The following is an 18,645-nucleotide window of genomic DNA, read 5'->3' as shown; positions in this document are numbered from 1 at the left end:
CAAAGGTGTTATGTGTTTTGTCAGAGAAAGAAAGAGAGAGAGAGAGATGATTCTTGTTCTCTATAGTTGTAGAGTAGTAGACCATACATTTGCTCTGCTCCAAGACCAACAGAGCGCCGACCATCGATGAAACCTTGGCTCGGGTAGCGCATGCGCGGTCAGAGGGAGAGGGTCGACGAATCCCCGCTCAGGAGTTACAACCCGTGTTGCACCACCAGTGTCATTCGTAATTTGGGAAGCTTGAAGCACGATGGGGAACTGCTATCCTCATTTATAGAATGACAGAACAATTTGGATAAATGGCGATTTTCAAAAGGAAACTGTACCAGCTATGTTTTCTGTTTTTTGTTTTGTTTATTCCACTATCAGGTAAATCATTTTTGTTTTTTTTGCTGTATATTATTTTTTGTTAGTCAGTAGTAGTTTCTCAGCAACTGAACGTGTTTGAGGTCCGTGTGTGTAACACACAGACTGTATACCAGACCATAAACCGTACCAGACTGGATGACAACAGAATGTGACCACAATGGGTCAATATTATACCGGGCAAAGACACGCACGAGAATAAGCACAATCAATATTCTCTGTTTATGATCTAGTCACTTTACCCCTAAATTACCTACACGTACAAATGACCTCGACTAACCTGTACCACCCCCACATTGACTCGGTCCGGTACCCCCTGTATATAGCCTCATTATTGTTATTTTATTGTGTTATTTTCTTAATTAACTCTATTTCTTGAACTGCATTGTTGGTTAGGGGCTTGTAAGTAAGCATTTCACGGTAAGGTCTTTCACCTGTTGTATTCGTCGCATATGACAAATACAATTTGATTTGATAGTTTTAAACAAAGAGATAGCAACGCAAATATGATGTGTAAAATGATATGATTAACCAGAGTCTTTGAGGAAATTAGTGACCGATTTGAGTGACTGCGATTATTGTTGCTACTGTCCAGTCCTTTAATTTCCGCGCGGACGCCGACCAATTAACGGACGTTTTCAAATTCACACTGACAATTTACTGACTTACATTTTAATTTAGGATCTCTTGTAGGTCACATTAACACTGTAGTAACCTGAGCAATGACTAGACTATTCACTGCTACCCGATTTCACTGGTCAAACTCACTCTTCATATGTCAAGTAGACAACCCATTTGTCTTACGTCTCACAGTGTTATGCTATTAATTGAAGGAATGCAAACAATCACACAGTTTTCATAGGTGACAAATACATTCTGTATATAGACTATGGGAAGAGAAACATTCTGTAAGTATGATACATAGAATAGTTTATAGAAAGTTGCTGTAAAACACACAAAGTGGACTGCTGTAATGCCAATACTAATCAAGGGTGCAATGAATACATAGCCAGTTAATAAAAACAACTGTACATCGATTTCAAGAGTTATACACAAAGTCCGTTACTGACCAGTGGTTCTCCTTTGGCATGACAGGTCTGGCATATCAATGCACTCCTCTCCATCCTTCCCTTCCACCCCTTTCCCCTCTGTGCCTCTCTCCTCTTCCCTCCTTCCATATCACGAATTCACCCCCCTCCCTCTCTTTCCAGGTGTTTTTTGTTTCAGTGAACTCTCCTTCATCATCGAGCCCAGTGATATTACAGTGATATCCAAGGATCCAGTGGTCCTGGACTGTGTGGCCCACGGACAGCCTCCCATCGTCATCAGATGGCTGAGGAATGGAGTCAGGCTAGCTGAGAGCGAGCGGCTTCAGTTCCTGTCCAATGGCTCACTGTACATACTGGAGGCCAGGAGAGATGGAGAAGGGTCGGACGGAGGGTTTTATCAGTGCCTCTCCCAGAACAAATATGGAGCCATCCTAAGCCAAAGATCCCGCCTGACTATCGCAAGTAAGTATGGTGCTCGAGGTAACAAAGTGGAAAGGTTATAATGGAATCTATTTAAAAAAAAATACATTTTACCTTCATTTTACTAGGCAAGTCAGTTAAGAACAAATTCTTATTTACAATGACGGCCTACCCCGGCCAAACACTAACGACGCTGGGCCAATGACGGCCTACCCCGGCCAAACCCTAACGACGCTGGGCCAATGACGGCCTACCCCGGCCAAACCCTAACGATGCTGGGCCAATGACGGCCTACCCCGGCCAAACACTAACGACGCTGGGCCAATGACGGCCTACCCCGGCCAAACACTAACGACGCTGGGCCAATGACGGCCTACCCCGGCCAAACACTAACGACGCTGGGCCAATGATGGCCTACCCCGGCCAATGACGGCCTACCCCGGCCAATGACGGCCTACCCCGGCCAATGTTGGCCTACCCCGGCCAATGACGGCCTACCCCGGCCAAACACTAACGACGCTGGGCCAATTGTGCGCAGCCCTATGGGACTCCCAATCATGGCCGGATGTGATACAGCCTGGATTCGAACCAGGGACTGTAGTGATGCAGTGCCTTAGACCGCTGCGCAACTCAGGAGCCAAACAACAACAACTGTAATGACTCACACAGTCCTCTAAAGCTTTCCTCTGTGAAGTTTCCATGTCAATAGAAGCTGTCCAGTGTTTCAGGGAGTGGACAGGCTTATCCTTATTAGTAGTAAAAGCTTCTTGTGGAATAATTAGACTGGTTTTAAAACTTTTAAGGGTCAATTAAGTAGTGATGGACAGTCTATCTGAAAGCTAATCAAATGAGGAAATCCGTGTAAATTTCAGGTAAAGTAAGATGGAAACACACAAACACAGGATCAGTCAGTCCTCTGTGTTCTATGATTGAACATGCATTGTCAGTGTAGACCTCTGCTCTGTGATTGAACATGCATTGTCAGTGTAGACCACTGCTCTGTGATTGAACATGCATTGTCAGTGTAGACCACTGCTCTGTGATTGTTCTGCGGTGTGGTCTGTTACACAGAGGAATCTCTCAAAAGGCCTTTCACTTTTAACCCTTTGTCTGGCCTGCTCCTGACTGCCCCTAAAGAAAAGACTGTTTCATTTGTCCACATATCAGTGGACTGGACAGCTGGTCAGATCCATGGTCTATTCAGCATCACCAGGCGCTTTCTAACACAAACACGAGGACTAGCTTTAGTTTAATCATGCTTATATTTTGGGTAGGATCTTTGGTTTTTTAAATGTATTTTTTTGTATGATATGATTTAGAGACAGGGAAGAAAACTACAATACTTTGAGTCTGTAGAATAGCCAGGTGATACTTTATTATAAGTCTCACCGATTCCTTGTTGATCAGAAGCAACACCAATATCAGTGTTGCTTTTAGTTTATTTGAAGTTTTGATATTAAATTATTTAATCTTTATTTAAGCAGAGACATTTGCAGATGAGCCCTGCATCAATAAACAAGAATTACACTATATATATATATATATATATATATATATATATATATATATATATATATATATATATATATATATATATATATATATATATATATATACAAACATCAATTACACAATACATGAAAAGAAAAACTCAATCATATGAAACAAACATATTCTTCAGTAAAAACGGCCTTCTAACATCTGCCTGAATTGCCCTAGAGGCACCAACTCTAAAGGAGTTTTTTCTAGATCATTCCACATTCTCCAGGGTTGGCCATCCCTGAGTCCAGGTCTGGTAACTTATACATCTCAAGGTTAACAATGATTTAAGGTGTGGCGGAAGTATATATGTATGTATGTGTGTGTGTGTGTATATTTCTTAATTCCATTATTTTACTTTTAGATTTGTGTGTATAGTTGTGAGTTGTTAGATATGACTGCACTGTTGGAGCTAGGAACACAAGCATTTCTCTACACCCGCAATAACATCTGCTAAATATATATATGTAACCAATACAATTTGATTTGAGGATGGAGGAGCGTCCTCTCTCTGCTACTGCTCCCAGTCTGTCCAGAGGCCCAGAGAGCTCTCTCTGTCTCTCCTCTCTCTGTCTCTCCTCTCTCTGTCTCTCCTCTCTCTGTCTCTCCTCTCTCTGTCTCTCCTCTCTCTGTCTCTCCTCTCTCTGTCTCTGTCTCTCTCTTTCTCTGTCTCTCTTTCTCTCTCTCTCTTTCTCTCTCTCTCTCTGAGATGTGATTTATAATTCACGAGAAGCTACTTCTCTCTGCTGGGGTTGGGGGTTGTCCTGTCACTAATCTGTCTGTTATTGGTCCTTTCGGTGGCTCTCCTACACTCGCCATCATTGTCAAGATCAACTCTATTGTTCTATGTATCTATAGGCTAGGCCCGATCTGTCATGTGGGTGACTAGGTTGTATTATCTACTCTGAAATAGTATTTTAGTTCCTTTCAAACATTTTGAAAACAGCTCAGGAAAGGAAAGCCACCAGAGTTCTGTGATGTTTATTGCGTCTGATTTCCGTCAGATAACAGTCAGTGTTATACCACCTGCAGTAGCACACTGGCCTGCAACATGCTCTATGACATCACACTACATCCTCTATGACATCACACTACATCCTCTATGACATCACACTACTTTGTATCATATTTTTCAAAAATGAACAAACAACATGAAGTAAGATGGCAGGGAGCCTAGCAGTTAATTAAGAGCGTTGGACCAGTAACCGAAAGGACAAGGTGAAAAATCTGCAGATGTGCCCGTGAGCAAGGCATCTAACACTAATTGCTCCTGTATGTCGCTCTGGAAAAGAGTGTTTGCTAAATGCCTAAAATGTCAAATGAAACATTAGTACATGCAAGTCCCAGTTTTTGGGGGACAATAGCTGACCAGACCGGTAAACAGTCTTCGATCCCGCCGGGTCTCCCCCAATTTGAGCTGAAATTGAATGGACAGGGTGCTGGGGTGAACCCTGACCTCTTTAAAAGGGAATCTTTGTGCATTCTGACCTGTCCATTGATCTGCTGTTTACGACAGGGCCGGGATGACCGTATTAGTAGAGCAGTCTTCTGGCTTTGGCCACACACCCAACATGGCTGACCCCAACCACCGGCAGAAACACCCAACAGAGAGAATGGCCCCTCTTATCAATGGGTGGTGATTGGCTAGATGGACGTTAGATCATCTTAACAAAGCCAAGGGTAGTTTCCACAAGGCCAAGGGTAGTTTCCACAAAGCCAAGGGTAGTTTCCACAAGGCCAAGGGTAGTTTGCACTGGGTGGTGAGGACCTAGGACTACATGCCATAGTGGTGCCATGGTTTTGTTTTGTCAAGATGTTTCTTCAGTTAACAATATTTTTTTTAAATAATATATTTAGCTGATGGCCTCCCGAGTGGAGCAGCAGTCTAAGGCACTGACCTGGCAGGCTCACTAAACAGTGGAGCAGCAGTCTAAGGCACTGACCTGGCAGGCTCACTAAACAGTGGAGCAGCAGTCTAAGGCCCTGACCTCACTAAACAGTGGAGCGGCAGTCTAAGGCCCTGACCTCACTAAACGGTGAGTAAAGCAGTAGATGTTCTGGCCCTGTTTGGCACCACGTACCGATGTCAGTCAGGGTTCTCAACTGTGGATTACTTAAATAACAAGTACAGAAGCAGTCTCAATGCTGAGCATAACCTCAATGTTGCACTGTCAAAAACAGAGCCCAGAATAGACATGCTTGTTGAAAACTTCAACCAACCACACACCTCTCATTAGGACTGTGTGTGTGTGTTCTGGTCTCCCAATCACAGCAGGTTGTGATACAGCCTGGATCCATCAGTTTATTCCAGTCCAGAATTAAAATGATTGATTGAATTTTAACAGCAACAGTTCCAACCTAGACAGATGTGTCAGTTTTTAATGGGGGAAAATAAACATGACTAGCTATTTCATTTCATTGTTATTTGTTTTTGTTTATATTGCATTTGTTTTAGGCATAAGGGCAATGAAATGTACCAATATTTACATACAGTTGCATATGTTCCTAAGCTTGGGTCCCAGGAAAACACAGAATGTCTAATTTGGGTCCTAGGCTGAAAAAGGTTAAAGAACCCCTGCTTTAGAGCTAACCCTTTTTAAGCTCCTGATAGAAACATTTTTAGCACCTTCGTGTATCTACTGGCCTAGGAACAATGGGTTAACTGCCTTGTTCAGGGGCAAAACGATACATTTTTATTTTGTCAGCTCGTGGGATTCAATCTAGCAACCTTTACGGCTACTGGCCCAATGCTCTGACCACTAGGCCAACTGCTGCCCCACATAGAAGAACTCTTGCAAAGAAGAACTCAGTGGTTCTGTGACTTTACAGAGTTAATATTAAACTGAGAAACCACTGCTTCCTTTGCTGATTGTGTTTTCACCGCGTTGCAGATATCTCACCATTCGTGGTGCAGCCCGTGCCTTTGGAGGTGACCGAAGGTTCCGTGGCCAGGTTCACCTGCCAGGTGACCTCTAACCCTCCTGCCACCATCACCTGGGAGCTAGACCAAAGCACACTACCGTTGGAGACAGACAGGTAGGCACACTATACACTAGACACTACACACAAAGTGAACTACACCTGGGAGCTAGACCAAAGCACACTACCGTTGGAGACAAACAGGTAGGCACACTACACATTAGACACTACACACAAAGTGAACTACACCTGGGAGCTAGACCAAAGCACACTACCGTTGGAGACAGACAGGTAGGCACACTATACACTAGACCTTTTTTTTCCCTTAAGAAGTGTTTAGTGACTCTGGGCCCTGGTCTTGGCCATCATTGTCCATTTGTCTCTCTAGAATCACAGTCCTGCCCAACGGAGCTCTCCAGATTCAAAACGTCCAACTAGAGGATGCTGGGAAGTACCGTTGTGTGGCCACCAACATCGGCAACCGCGTCAAGAGTAGAAAGGCAACGCTCTCCGTCATCAACCAAGGTGTGTGTGCTTTCAATTAAGATTATGGGTAGACTTGTTTAAAAGCCCATCCTTCTTCTCTACCTCACATGCACATACAGTATGCCTTCTTTTAAATTGTACTGGTTTTTACTGTGAAAATAATTGCACAACTAAAACTTTTTTTTGTTTGTCTCTGTGTAGGTTCTGGCCCTAAACCACGTCAGAGGCCCCGGATCATAGCGGGCCCCCAAAACATGACTGCTTCCCTCCACTACACCGTGGTCCTGGAGTGTTTTGCTACGGGCAACCCCAGACCCATCATCTCCTGGAGCCGGGCCGACAGTAAACCCATCGACGTGTTCAATGCCAGGGTGCTGGGCAGGTGAGAGGATGCATGATGCACCACTGTACCCATAATGCACCACTGTACCCATAATGCACCACTGTACCCATAATGCACCACTGTACCCATAATGCACCACTGTACCCATAATGCACCACTGTACCCATAATGCTCTGTGCAACATCGGCCACCATTGAGGTTTTTAAATCACGTTTAAAGACCCAGCTTTGTAGCTTGTCATTTATGTATCAGTGACATCATTTCTGTTTTTTAAACTTCCTTTGTGTTCTATGTGATTTTATTATTGTTATAAAAATATATAGAAAAATGTATTTCCCGAAGGAAAATGTGTGCACTTGCTTCAGTGGTCTCAAAGTACTGTTTGTACTGTAAAGTGTGTTGTGTTTTAATGCATTTAAAATATATATATATATATTTATTTATTTATTTATTTGTGTTTGACAGTGGAAACCTGGTGATCAGTGATGTGAAGCCTCAGCACAGTGGAGTCTACCTCTGTAGAGCCACCACCCCAAGAACACGCAACTACACCATCGCTACTGCCAACCTCACCGTGCTCGGTAAACTACTATATCCTTATATACCGATCCAACAATGTGTTTTCTGTATTACCTCACGCTGAGCAGCACTCCCCCTACTGTATTACCTCACGCTGAGCAGCACTCCCCCTACTGTATTACCTCACGCTGAGCAGCACTCCCCCTACTGTATTACCTCACGCTGAGCAGCACTCCCCCTACTGTATTACCTCACGCTGAGCAGCACTCCCCCTACTGTATTACCTCACGCTCCCCCTGTATTACCTCACGCTAAGCAGCACTCCCCCCTGCAGCACTCCCCTACTGTATTACCTCACGCTGAGCAGCACTCCCTCTACTGTATTACCTCACGCTGAGCAGCACTCCCCTACTGTATTACCTCACGCTGAGCAGCACTCCCCCTACTGTATTACCTCACGCTGAGCAGCACTCCCCCTACTGTATTACCTCACGCTGAGCAGCACTCCCTCTACTGTATTACCTCACGCTGAGCAGCACTCCCTCTACTGTATTACCTCACGCTGAGCAGCACTCCCCCTACTGTATTACCTCACGCTGAGCAGCACTCCCTCTACTGTATTACCTCACGCTGAGCAGCACTCCCTCTACTGTATTACCTCACGCTGAGCAGCACTCCCTCTACTGTATTACCTCAAGCTGAGCAGCACTCCCTCTACTGTATTACCTCAAGCTGAGCAGCACTCCCCCTACTGTATTACCTCACGCTGAGCAGCACTCCCTCTACTGTATTACCTCACGCTGAGCAGCACTGAGAAGCAGCTAACGGTAGTAACTAGCCAGTTGGATCTATTGACTTACTATTGACCTACGACCTACGCACACTACAATGGGTAGTGTAGGCTGGTAACCACGGCAACAGTAACACAGCATGTATTTATTAACGTATCAAGATAAAACATTGTAGTCCGGCAACATATGAGATGGGAATGGGCAACGCGTGAGATGGGAATGGGCAACGCGTGAGATGGGAATGGGCAACGCGTGGAGATGGGAATGGGCAACGCGTGGGATGGGAATGGGCAACGCGTGAGATGGGAATGGGCAACGCGTGAGATGGGAATGGGCAACGCGTGAGATGGGAATGGGCAACGCGTGAGATGGGAATGGGCAACGCGTGGGATGGGAATGGGCAACGCGTGGGATGGGAGACGCGTGAGATGGGAATGGGCAACGCGTGAGATGGGAATGGGCAACGCGTGAGATGGGAATGGGCAACGCGTGAGATGGGAATGGGCAACGCGTGAGATGGGAATGGGCAACGCGTGAGATGGGAATGGGCAACGCGTGGATGGGAATGGGCAACGCGTGGGATGGGAATGGGCAGCGCGTGGGATGGGAATGGGCAACGCGTGAGATGGGAATGGGCAACATTGCATTCGAAGACGGAGTGTATTTTTCTTTCTTTTTCGCTTCAGCTCAAATAATGGCCGCCATTGATTGCAAGAAAACTTTCTTAATTTTTGTTACGTGGTTGTGTCATATTTCTTTGCGTACTTTCCTTTGAAGCATCGATGCATGCTTCAAAATATCTACAAACGGAGAACGCATTCAAGAAGCGCCCTCCATGCTCCACGTTTCGCATACTTTGTTTTAGACTCGTATTTCCAACCCTCCCCGTACTCCCAATTTGCGTACTCTGAGCAGTGTAGTAGGCATTTTGAGAAACACCTCACGGCCTTTGGTGTATGTATGTCTGTGTGAGTGTGGGTTCAAACCCCGGTCCTACTGTTTCTACTTCTTAATACTTCCTGTCTCTATCCACTAATAAAAAGTACAAATGTAAGAATATTCGTGCCATCCTTAGGGTTTTTCTATCAATAATAAGGCACAAATAGATTGGATGTGTATAGCACAGTTAAAATTAAATAGTGAAAGTGAGATACACACCTCATCCATCACTTGGTTCTGCCTCTAGAGCCCCCATCACTGGTGGAGAGACCCGAGAGCCAGACCCGTCCCAGGGCTGGCACTGCCCGCTTCGTGTGCCAGGCTCAGGGGGTGCCCCCGCCACGCATCACCTGGCTGAAGAACGGAGAGGAGGTGCACCTGAACGGCAGGATCAAGATGTACAACAGGTACTGTTACACCTGAACAACTCCGTACTGAAGATCAAATTTACACTTCACATTTTAAAATGGGATATTCAAAGAAAAGAGAAACCCCGAACACTGCTCTCCTGCTCATATCACTTTGTTTATTGAACGTGTCGGCCACATAGTGTTCCCTCGGAGGGTTTCTTTTTTTTTTTATGATATCATCACATTATTTCCACGCACCTGCAACAAAAATTTAAATTTAGATTAAAAATAAATAAATAAATGTAATCGTCCACTCAATATGAACATGTGTCTTTGACTTCACAATAACACGATTGACATAAAGAAAACGTTTAATTAAAACATGTCAACGTGTCAGTCAAATGATCTCCTGCAATGGTTTGTTGTGATAATAGTGAAGATGTTCTCGTCAAATCGAATGGTATTTGTCAAATGCGTCGAATACAACAGGTGTAGTAGACCTTACAGGTGTAGTAGACCTTACAGGTGTAGTAGACCTTACAGGTGTAGTAGACCTTACAGGTGTAGTAGACCTTACAGGTGTAGTAGACCTTACAGGTGTAGTAGACCTTACAGTGAAATGCTGAATACTACAGGTGTAGTAGACCTCACAGTGAAATGCTGAATACAACAGGTGTAGTAGACCTTACAGTGAAATGCTGAATACAACAGGTGTAGTAGACCTCACAGTGAAATGCTGAATACAACAGGTGTAGTAGACCTTACAGGTGTAGTAGACCTTACAGGTGTAGTAGACCTTACAGGTGTAGTAGACCTTACAGGTGTAGTAGACCTTACAGTGAAATGCTGAATACTACAGGTGTAGTAGACCTCACAGTGAAATGCTGAATACTACAGGTGTAGTAGACCTCACAGTGAAATGCTGAATACAACAGGTGTAGTAGACCTTACAGTGAAATGCTGAATACAACAGGTGTAGTAGACCTCACAGTGAAATGCTGAATACAACAGGTGTAGTAGACCTTACAGGTGTAGTAGACCTTACAGGTGTAGTAGACCTTACAGGTGTAGTAGACCTTACAGGTGTAGTAGACCTTACAGTGAAATGCTGAATACAACAGGTGTAGTAGACCTTACAGTGAAATGCTGAATACAACAGGTGTAGTAGACCTCACAGTGAAATGCTGAATACAACAGGTGTAGTAGACCTTACAGGTGTAGTAGACCTTACAGGTGTAGTAGACCTCACAGTGAAATGCTGAATACAACAGGTGTAGTAGATTTAAGCTTGCTGGCATTGTACACATACCATTAATAAAGACTATACCGAAGTTCATGACTCTGTTTCCCTCCACAGTAAACTGGTGATCACTCAGATCACAACGGAGGATGATGCCATCTACCAGTGTGTGGCGGAGAACGAACAGGGCAGCGTTCTGTCCCTGGCACGCCTCATCGTGGTGATGTCTGAGGACCGGCCCAGCACTCCCAGGAACATCCACGCTGAAACCATCTCCTCCTCAGCCATCCTACTGGCCTGGGAGAGACCCATCTACAACGCTGACAAAGTCATCGCTTATTCTGTTCACTACATGAAGGCTGAAGGTAGGAGTAAAGACGGGGTGATGGAGTAAAGACGGGGTGATGGAGTAAAGACGGGGTGATGGAGTAAAGACGGGGTGATGGAGTAAAGACGGGGTGATGGAGTAAAGACTGGGTGATGGAGTAGTAAAGACGGGGTGATGGAGGAGTAGACGGGGTGGGGTGATGGAGGAGTAGACGGGGTGGGGTGATGGAGGAGTAAAGACTGGGTGATGGAGGAGTAAAGACGGGGTGATGGAGTAAAGACGGGGTGATGGGAGGACGGGGTGGGGTGATGGAAGACGGGGTGATGGAGGAGTAAAGACGGGGTGATGGAGGAGTAAAGACTGGGTGATGGAGGAGTAAAGACGGGGTGATGGAGGAGTAAAGACGGGGTGATGGAGGAGTAGACGGGGTGATGGAGGAGTAGACGGGGTGATGGAGGAGTAGACGGGGTGATGGAGGGGTAGACACGGGGTGATGGAGGGGTAGACACGGGGTGATGGAGGGGTAGACACGGGGTGATGGAGGGGTAGACACGGGGTGATGGAGGGGTAGACACGGGGTGATGGAGGGGTAGACACGGGGTGATGGAGGAGGGGTAAAGACGGGGTAGATGGAGAAATTACAGGATATGACAAAAGTAATGTTCACAAGCCACAAATCTCTGTTCGCCCTCGAAAAATAGATGATTCCTCTCTCTCATAAATTTTATAGACAATTAATGTAGACAATTAAAATATGGTTTGATTATGTGTCTAATGAAATCACTGGGGAGCATTACAGAGTTGTGGACATAGCTTTTTTTCCAAACAATCCTAAAATGTGTTCTTGTTGTTCCAATATGTTACAGGCAACGATTGGTCACTGAGAAATGTTGAAAATGGTTATTGAACTTTTTGAACTTCACAATGAAGGTATTGAAAGGAGTGAAAAGGGGAGTCCAGTCCACCTCAATAGGTAATGGAGGCGGGCAGGCAGCGCTCTAACTTCTACGGCTCTAGTAGTCTAACGTGTGACCAGCTTTCCTTGGAGGCCATCTGTTGTAGCCAATGCTGAGGTCAAGGTTTTATCAGGAAGAATGGCAAGCTCACCGAAATAAGCCATGGCCTGCCAATGTCCGCCCTCAACCTTCTCAACCTCTTGCTGCATGCTCTTAAAGGAACAGGACACCGTTTTTCAAGTGTCGTAAGCTTGGATGGCCTTGAAATAGGATTTAGGGAATAGAATTTAGGGAATAGGATTTAGACAATAGATTTAGGATTTACTGTAGGGAATAGGAATTAGGATTTATGGAATAGGATTTAGGGAATAGAATTTAGACAATAGATTTAGGACTTACTGTAGGGAATAGGAATTAGGATTTATGGAATAGGATTTAGGGAATAGGATTTAGGAAATAGGATTTAGGAAATAGGATTTAGGACTAAGGAAATAGGATTTAGGGAATAGGACTTAAGGAATAGGATTTAGGAATAGGACTTAAGGAATAGGATGTAGGAATTTAGGGAATAGGATTTAGGGAATAGGATTAGGGAATAGGATTTAGAATTTAGGGAATATGACTTAGAATTTAGGCAATAGGATTTAGGGAATAGGATTTAGGCAATAGGCCTTAACAAATTCTTCTGTACGCCACATTTCCTGTGGCCGCCGGACGGACGGGGATTTGGTGCTGGGCTCTTCCCTCTTTGCTCGCCGCTACTGAGGGAATCCTGGTTAGTTTATTTTCCTCCGCTTAGCAATTCAACGGGTTGTCTGATCTGAGGACGTAGTCAAAGTGAATGGAGTGTGAGCCGGGCGCCCGGGCTCACCTTCTCAATCCGGTTCAGGTCGGCGGTCGGAGCTCCGCGGCCCAAACCTAACCCCCAGTGCTACCCCGGGAATGTTACATGTGTAACGTATGGGAAAGGAAGGACGCACGGGGGAGAGGAGAGCGAGCCGAGGCCCCCTCTCAACACTCCCACCGAGGCGTCCTGGTCTGCACTTAGCGGGACGAAGTCCGCAAGGAGGCGGCCTGCGACTGCCGCGGAAACCCGGAGGTTCCGATTGATGGCAAAGTGACCCTCAGACAGGCGTAGCCCCAGGAGGAACCCAGGAAGAACCTGGGGCTGCAAGGTGTTTTCGAAGTGTTGATGGTCAATGTGTCGGAGTGCTAGAGAGGACCCTAGAGGCGTCACTACAGACCCGGGTTTGATCTCTATCACAACCTGCCGTTATCGGGAGTCCCATAGGACGGCATATATTTGGCCCAGCATCGTCCGTGTTAGGGCAGTGTTTGGCCGGGGTAACCCACTGTTCCTAGACCAGTTAACCCACTGTTCCTAGGCCGGTTAACCCACTGTTCCTAGGCCGGTTAACCCACTGTTCCTAGGCCGGTTAACCCACTGTTCCTAGGCCAGTTAACCCACTGTTCCTAGGCCAGTTAACCCACTGTTCCTAGGCCGGTTAACCCACTGTTCCTAGACCAGTTAACCCACTGTTCCTAGACCAGTTAACCCACTGTTCCTAGACCGGTTAACCCACTGTTCCTAGACCGGTTAACCCACTGTTCCTAACCCAGGACCAGTTAACCCACTGTTCCTAGACCAGTTAACCCACTGTTCCTAGACCAGTTAACCCACTGTTCCTAGACCAGTTAACCCACTGTTCCTAGACCAGTTAACCCACTGTTCCTAGACCAGTTAACCCACTGTTCCTAGACCAGTTAACCCACTGTTCCTAGACCAGTTAACCCACTGTTCCTAGACCAGTTAACCCACTGTTCCTAGACCAGTTAACCCACTGTTCCTAGACCAGTTAACCCACTGTTCCTAGACCAGTTAACCCACTGTTCCTAGACCAGTTAACCCACTGTTCCTAGACCAGTTAACCCACTGTTCCTAGACCAGTTAACCCACTGTTCCTAGACCAGTTAACCCACTGTTCCTAGACCAGTTAACCCACTGTTCCTAGACCAGTTAACCCACTGTTCCTAGACCAGTTAACCCACTGTTCCTAGACCAGTTAACCCACTGTTCCTAGACCAGTTAACCCACTGTTCCTAGACCAGTTAACCCACTGTTCCTAGACCAGTTAACCCACTGTTCCTAGACCAGTTAACCCACTGTTCAGCATCGGCCGGGGTAGGGCAGTGTTTGGCCGGGGGTAGGGCAGTGTTTGGCCGGGGGTAGGGCAGTGTTTGGCCGGGGGTAGGGCAGTGTTTGGCCGGGGGTAGGGCAGTGTTTGGCCGGGGGTAGGGCAGTGTTTGGCCGGTAGGTCATCATTGGAAATAAGAATTTCTTCTTAACTGACTTGTCTAGTTAAATAAAGGTAAAATAAAACATTTAAATAGGATTTAGTACTTAGGGAATAGGACTTAGGGAATAGGACTTAGGGAATAGGACTTAGGGAATAGGACGTATTACTTAGGGAATAGGTTCTTACGACTTTGGGAATAGGATTTATTACTTAGGGAATTGGAATTATTGAATAGGACTTATTCCTTAGGGAATAGGATTTAGGGAATCTGATTTATTACTTAGGGAAAAGGACTTTGGATTTAGGGAATAGCACCTTGGATTTAGGGAATAGGATTCAGGAGTTAGGGAATAGGACGTATTACTTAGGGAATAGGAATTATTGAATAGGACTTATTACTTAGGGAAAAGGACTTAGGGAATATGACTTATTCCTTAGGGAATAGGATGACATTGAAACAACAATAATAGCTGACAGTTGCTAAAAATACGGTTTAAAAAGGGGATGCAGACTAAAGTAAACGTTTTTTTTCTTTAACTCCTTGTCATTTGGTTTGGACTGTTTGAGGCCTGTGGGCAGGAAAGACGTGTTACAGGTTAGGACTGTTTGAGGCCTGTGGGCAGGAAAGACGTGTTACAGGTTAGGACTGTTTGAGGCCTGTGGGCAGGAAAGACGTGTTACAGGTTAGGACTGTTTGAGGCCTGTGGGTAGGAAAGACGTGTTACAGGTTAGGACTGTTTGAGGCCTGTGGGCAGGAAAAGACAGGTTAGGACTGTTTGAGGCCTGTGGGTAGGAAAGTTACAGGTTAGGACTGTTTGAGGCCTGTGGGCAGGAAAGACGTGTTACAGGTTAGGACTGTTTGAGGCCTGTGGGTAGGAAAGACGTGTTACAGGTTAGGACTGTTTGAGGCCTGTGGGTAGGAAAGACGTGTTACAGGTTAGGACTGTTTGAGGCCTGTGGGCAGGAAAGACGTGTTACAGGTTAGGACTGTTTGAGGCCTGTGGGCAGGAAAGACGTGTTACAGGTTAGGACTGTTTGAGGCCTGTGGGTAGGAAAGACGTGTTACAGGTTAGGACTGTTTGAGGCCTGTGGGTAGGAAAGACGTGTTACAGGTTAGGACCGTTTGAGGCCTGTGGGCAGGAAAGACGTCACAGGTTAGGACTGTTTGAGGCCTGTGGGTAGGAAAGACGTGTTACAGGTTAGGACTGTTTGAGGCCTGTGGGCAGGAAAGACGTGTTACAGGTTAGGACTGTTTGAGGCCTGTGGGTAGGAAAGACGTGTTACAGGTTAGGACTGTTTGAGGCCTGTGGGTAGGAAAGACGTGTTACAGGTTAGGACTGTTTGAGGCCTGTGGGTAGGAAAGACGTGTTACAGGTTAGGACTGTTTGAGGCCTGTGGGTAGGAAAGACGTGTTACAGGTTAGGACTGTTTGAGGCCTGTGGGTAGGAAAGACGTGTTACAGGTTAGGACTGTTTGAGGCCTGTGGGTAGGAAAGACGTGTTACAGGTTAGGACTGTTTGAGGCCTGTGGGTAGGAAAGACGTGTTACAGGTTAGGACTGTTTGAGGCCTGTGGGTAGGAAAGACGTGTTACAGGTTAGGACTGTTTGAGGCCTGTGGGTAGGAAAGACGTGTTACAGGTTAGGACTGTTTGAGGCCTGTGGGTAGGAAAGACGTGTTACAGGTTAGGACTGTTTGAGGCCTGTGGGTAGGAAAGACGTGTTACAGGTTAGGACTGTTTGAGGCCTGTGGGTAGGAAAGACGTGTTACAGGTTAGGACTGTTTGAGGCCTGTGGGTAGGAAAGACGTCACAGGTTAGGACTGTTTGAGGCCTGTGGGCAGGAAAGACGTGTTACAGGTTAGGACTGTTTGAGGCCTGTGGGTAGGAAAGACGTGTTACAGGTTAGGACTGTTTGAGGCCTGTGGGCAGGAAAGACGTGTCACAGGTTAGGACTGTTTGAGGCCTGTGGGCAGGAAAGACGTGTCACAGGTTAGGACTGTTTGAGGCCTGTGGGCAGGAAAGACGTCACAGGGAATGTGACTCTGCTCTGTATTAGTTCAATGTTGACAGAAAATCTGAGGGGCAAGAAGACTGTTAGCAGAAAGACTAGTATACCCAAACAGTAAAACCAACTTGTTTACATACCACAGGGTTTGAAGATATTCATCTCTGGTCTTTTATATCTATTTTATTCATCTATTTGTCATTCATTTCAACAGTTGAGTCCCCTTATCTCCCTTTCAAGGGATCTTTACATTTGAGGCATCTTCCTTGTGACACGTTACATTAAAACTTTTTCATTTTCTCTCCTATCCATTCCCAGGCCTAAACAATGAGGAATACCAGGTGGTGATTGGCAACGACACGACCAGCTACATTATAGATGACCTGGAGCCAGCCTGGAACTACTCTTTCTACATGGTGGCCTATATGCCGATGGGAGCTAGCCGTATGTCTGACCAAGTCTGTCAACACACTCTGGAGGACGGTGAATAAGGACATACAAGCAGACTGTTGTCATGTAGACTGTTGTCATGTAGACTGTTGTCATGTAGACTGTTGTCATGTAGACTGTTGTCATGTAGACTGTTGTCTGTCATGTAGACTGTTGTCATGCCAATGAATAGAATGGAATGGAATGGAATTGAGCCGATAACAGGGATTCTCAACTGCTCCTTTCTGTAACTCACTTCATCACTTGATTTGACAGTGTGAATGATTGTGTGGGTTTTATGTTTAACTACATTGCATTCAGACTGTGCAGAATCACTGATCTACAAATCATCCCAAATAACTGCTCAATATTGGGATTAAGGTTAGAGATTCTGCGCACTCGACTTGTCTCGAACTGATCCATTCAAACACGGTTGAATGTCTCCTCCAGTGCCCCTGCGTACCCCAGAGCTCAGCCTGACCAGCCACAGCCCTACAGACATCCAGGTTTTGTGGCAGCCTCTACCAACCAAACTGTCCCGTGGGCACATCTGGGCCTATCGTCTGTCCTACCGTACAGCTGCAGACGACATGGTTCTGTCTGTGGAGCTGGCCCAAAACAACACCCAGTACCTCCTGGGAGACCTTCAGCCTGATACCGTCTACCTGCTCCGGATCGCTGCAGCCACCAGGGTGGGGTGGTGTGAACCCTCCTCCTGGACCTCCCACCGCACTCCCAAAACCTCCAGCATCAAAGGTAACCAACATCACATCCTAACCCTCACCCAAAACCTCCAGCATCAAAGGTAACCAACATCACATCCTAACCCTCACCCAAAACCTCCAGCATCAAAGGTAACTAACATCACATCCTAACCCTCACCCTAAACCAGCATCAAAGGTAACTAACATCACATCCTAACCCTCACCCTAAACCAGTATCAATGGTAACCAACATCACATCCTAACCCTCACCCTAAACCTCCAGCATCAAAGGTAACTAACATCACATCCTAACCCTCACCCAAAACCTCCAACATCAAAGGTAACCAACATCACATCCTAACCCTCACCCAAAACCTCCAGCATCAAAGGTAACCAACATCACATCCTAACCCTCACCCAAAACCTCCAGCATCAAAGGTAACCAACATCACATCCTAACCCTCACCCAAAACCTCCAGCATCAAAGGTAACCAACATCACATCCTAACCCTCACCCAAAACCTCCAGCATCAAAGGTAACTAACATCACATCCTAACCCTCACCCTAAACCAGTAACCAACATATCAATGGTAAACCTCCAGCATCAACATCACATCCTAACCCTCACCCTAAACCTCCAGCATCAAAGGTAACTAACATCACATCCTAACCCTCACCCAAAACCTCCAACATCAAAGGTAACCAACATCACATCCTAACCCTCACCCAAAACCTCCAGCATCAAAGGTAACCAACATCACATCCTAACCCTCACCCAAAACCTCCAGCATCAAAGGTAACTAACATCACATCCTAACCCTCACCCAAAACCAGCATCAAAGGTAACTAACATCACACAGCAAAGTTTTCAGAAACGTATTCTATTCTTATTTACAAAAAAGTGACTCCAAAATGACACAATTTAAGATTAATTTCTAATGCATTTTAACAGACTCTATTCTTCA

General features: G+C 45.8%; 1 protein-coding gene across 1 annotated transcript in view; it reads left to right on the top strand.

The window, feature by feature from the left end:
- Window positions 1–247: 247 nt before the first annotated feature.
- LOC115144663 (protogenin B-like) overlaps window positions 248–18,645 on the top strand; it is a 40,229-nt gene continuing 21,831 nt past the window's right edge. Inside the window, exons 1-10 of the mRNA XM_065002952.1 lie at window positions 248–369; window positions 1,578–1,877; window positions 6,266–6,410; window positions 6,682–6,818; window positions 6,981–7,161; window positions 7,588–7,703; window positions 9,619–9,778; window positions 11,079–11,326; window positions 16,865–17,029; window positions 17,426–17,731. Coding sequence (XP_064859024.1) covers window positions 300–369; window positions 1,578–1,877; window positions 6,266–6,410; window positions 6,682–6,818; window positions 6,981–7,161; window positions 7,588–7,703; window positions 9,619–9,778; window positions 11,079–11,326; window positions 16,865–17,029; window positions 17,426–17,731 — 1,828 coding nt within the window. The 5' untranslated portion in view covers window positions 248–299. The remainder of the gene's footprint in view (window positions 370–1,577; window positions 1,878–6,265; window positions 6,411–6,681; window positions 6,819–6,980; window positions 7,162–7,587; window positions 7,704–9,618; window positions 9,779–11,078; window positions 11,327–16,864; window positions 17,030–17,425; window positions 17,732–18,645) is intronic.

This window comes from Oncorhynchus nerka, linkage group LG17 (genome assembly GCF_034236695.1).
Source record: "Oncorhynchus nerka isolate Pitt River linkage group LG17, Oner_Uvic_2.0, whole genome shotgun sequence".
Lineage (NCBI taxonomy): Eukaryota > Metazoa > Chordata > Actinopteri > Salmoniformes > Salmonidae > Oncorhynchus > Oncorhynchus nerka.
Note: the sequence above shows the minus strand (reverse complement) of the source record. Positions and strands in the feature narration are given on the sequence as shown.